Source organism: Austrofundulus limnaeus, unplaced genomic scaffold (assembly GCF_001266775.1).
Source record: "Austrofundulus limnaeus strain Quisiro unplaced genomic scaffold, Austrofundulus_limnaeus-1.0 Scaffold385, whole genome shotgun sequence".
Taxonomy (NCBI): domain Eukaryota; kingdom Metazoa; phylum Chordata; class Actinopteri; order Cyprinodontiformes; family Rivulidae; genus Austrofundulus; species Austrofundulus limnaeus.
The window spans coordinates 467,944-471,108 of record NW_013952787.1 but is presented as its reverse complement, the minus strand read 5'-3'; the positions used below and the strand labels follow the sequence as shown (position 1 = coordinate 471,108).

At 38.6% G+C, this 3,165-nt stretch overlaps 1 protein-coding gene across 1 annotated transcript in view; it reads left to right on the top strand.

Moving 5' to 3' along the window:
• Positions 1–3,165, top strand: part of strap (serine/threonine kinase receptor associated protein) — a 23,242-nt gene that overhangs the window by 17,589 nt on the left and 2,488 nt on the right. Inside the window, exon 8 of the mRNA XM_014023669.1 lies at positions 1,605–1,754. Within this exon, the coding sequence (XP_013879123.1) occupies positions 1,605–1,754 (150 nt within the window). The remainder of the gene's footprint in view (positions 1–1,604; positions 1,755–3,165) is intronic.

Sequence of the window (3,165 nt, the reverse complement as noted above, 5' to 3'; positions counted from 1 at the left end):
GGATATAGCTCGCTCACACCATGTCCCAGAATGCTTTGTGTGTAAATAAAATGGCTCTGTCCGTGTTAAAATATATTTTTAAAAATTTACAAAACTAAACATCCTACAGTATTTTTACAGTCTTTATTTTACAGTTAAAATATGTTTATCAAATAAAGTGTAATGTTACAACTAATCATGGATCCCTTTAAAGATATTGAAGACAAATCCATTTTTATTTTCAATGAGCAACAACAACAAAGTCATAAAAAAGGTCATAAAAGCTAAATGGCTGAAAAAGTATAAGTGGCGCAAATGCAAGAAGTCATAGCATCCATGGCATAAATAAGCTGAATGTTTTTATAAAGGAATAGTTGAAAAGGGGAAAAAATAGTGCAACGAGTTAGATGCAAGTTGAATGCTTGATAGCATTCAAACAATGAGGTGAATCAAGTGGTGACAACAACAAATATAAATGTATTTGAGGTATGTTTGTAGTTTCTAAGGAGGACAGTGTTTTGTTCATTTATGTGGATAGGGCGGTGCTTAAAACTTGCGCTGAAACTAGTTGGCAGAGAAGCTGAGCCTGTCCCGTCTTCAACTTCCAGGTTCCAGTCGGAAGTCTACCCTCCTTTTGTTCCAGTTTTTGATTTATCCTCTTTGCTTTGAAGCCCCAACATGTCAGGGGGAGACCAAGGTCAGAGAGAGTTCTGACTGCGCACGAGGCTGGAGAATGTTTTACCCTCTTCTGGTTCTCTGCTTTTCCATTGTCCGGTTTCAGCACATGTTGTCACACTCTACACAGTCTGTAGTTTTACAAAGGAGTGTTTCCTTGATGTAGGATGGTCGTCATTGTGCAGCCGCACAATACATACCACCACCGAGTGAATGCAAAAGAAATAAATACACAAAACACTCACCATTCTCTGCCACCGTTTCCAAATATGCAGCAGTCGAGTTAAGACCACATTTTTTCCTGTAAATCATGTCCATTTGGTCCAACTCTGTCTGAAATCTATAATCATCCAAAAAGTAAGAAAACATCTTCCTCGTGGTCAAATTCATTCATAGTCATCAAATTAAAAATTCCATATTTCTAGGTTGTAAGCCAATGAAGAACCAGAAAGGATTTGTTGCTTGTCTTCCCTTTGACTGATTGGACCAATTACTCAAATTAGAAAGGTAGAAAGTAGAAATTGAGAAATGCCCTGAAAGTATATATAATAAAATGTATAAGCTCTAATTTAATGTGATAGTGTTTTTAAAGTTGCGCCTGGTTAAACAGTTCTTTCTGATGGTAACTTTACGACAGGTTGTTTGGTTCAGAGGTAAAGAAGAGTTAAAGGTTTGTGTTTCTATAAATAAAGTTTATATTTATTAAAGTAATGACCCAAAGCATTTATAAATCTACAAGTCAGTTTTAGACATGGACACTGTATGGGTTGACATTTTGCTTTTGGTGGATTTATTTACTTTTTCTAAAGAAAATAAATTCTTTATAAACAAAAGATCAAAGTTAATATTTGTTTAAGTTGACCTGCTTGTCGCTGCTTGTTCAGACAGTAACATAAAAACATGGTGTTAGACATCGTCTGGCTCTTCTCTAATGTTCTCCTCTCCTACAGAATCCTATAAAGGCCACTTTGGCCCTGTCCACTGTGTTCGCTTCAGTCCTGATGGCGAGCTGTATGCCAGTGGTTCTGAGGATGGCACGCTCAGACTTTGGCAAACGGCGGTGGGGAAAACTTACGGCCTGTGGAAGTGTGTCCTCCCAGGTAACCGCTCCTCTCAACACGTTTCAGAAAGTTTTCCTTTGAACAGTATTCAGAAAAATGTTCCAGGAGGTTCAGAGAAGTGCAGTTTGAAGAAAATATTAATAAGAAGATCCATGTTGAGAGATATTTACGTAAAGTCGGCACAAATTGTTGGTTTAAACTCTCACTGTCTGTTTGGAGTTCCCATTTGAAGCATTTATGTTTCTGTTTGCCTTTTATTTGTTCATTCAGCTTTAAGTCACAGTGGAGGAAACGATGATTTCATCTCCTATTGAGTTGGTAAAGTTTGCCCACTTACAGTTTGTAGGGTAACTTTATTTTAATGGAGAGAAACACAATGTTATTTAGCTGCTCACCTTCAAAGGTCACCACAGTAAGCAACCTCACATGTAGACATGGCAATTTTTATTTTATTTTATTTTTTTACACTGTATATCCTTCATTAACCAACCACTGAACTACCATCCAAAGTGCTAGGGAGAGCAACTGGGTTAAGGGCTTTGATCAAAGGTCCAAAATGGCATAAATGAGRGTGAAGACAGATGTGGATGTGTCACCTTTCCCATTGTAGAGAGTTGTTAGGAGAGAAACAGAAAGGGTGACATCCATCCATTATCTATACCCTCTTCTGTCCTTTCAGTGTCACAGGTGCCCCTATCCAGCAGACACTGTGCGAGGGGTGGGTTACCTTTCCCTTCCAGATTTTGGTAATGGTCTGGGTATTCAAACCTGCAACCTACCTCTGTGCCACCACTTTTCAGCAATGATGACAGAATGTCAACTAAAAAATTTCTTGTAGTCGTTCTCCATGTTGGACCAGACCTTAAGAGGGATTTGGGCCCACTTCTCATTTCAGAAACTCTCTAAATCAGGGRTTTTCAAAGTGTACGAGCATATGTAACATCACTGAGGTAAAGGTGAGCAGGTCGTTCCAAGAATTTAAAATGTTACCAACCTGATGAGAGTTTCAAGCACAGAACTYTGCCCATCTTCCTTCGTTTTTGTTCTTTTCACTTCCTATGTCCTGGATGACTATCTGCAGCAACAGATGATGCTACATTTGAGTTGGACTGTCTCACTGCTAATTGATATTTAAGTTTATTTTACCTCCTCCCCCTAACCAATCAGAGACAGTCTTTTGACGTCAGGTTTTCAGGCCAGCAYGGTACACTTGGAACCAAAAAAGGGTCTGGTTCCACGGATCCTTGCTAGTGGAAAAGCCTTGAACTGTGGAGAGCCAAATTGAACTGTGTTATAGAGGCGCTAGTGGGGCAAAGGGGCTGTACAGGTCCTTCTCAAAAAATTAGCATATTGTGATAAAGTTTATTCTTTTCTGTAATGTACTGATAAACATTAAACTTTCATATATTTTAGATTCATTGCACACCAACTGAAGTAGTTCAAGCCTTTT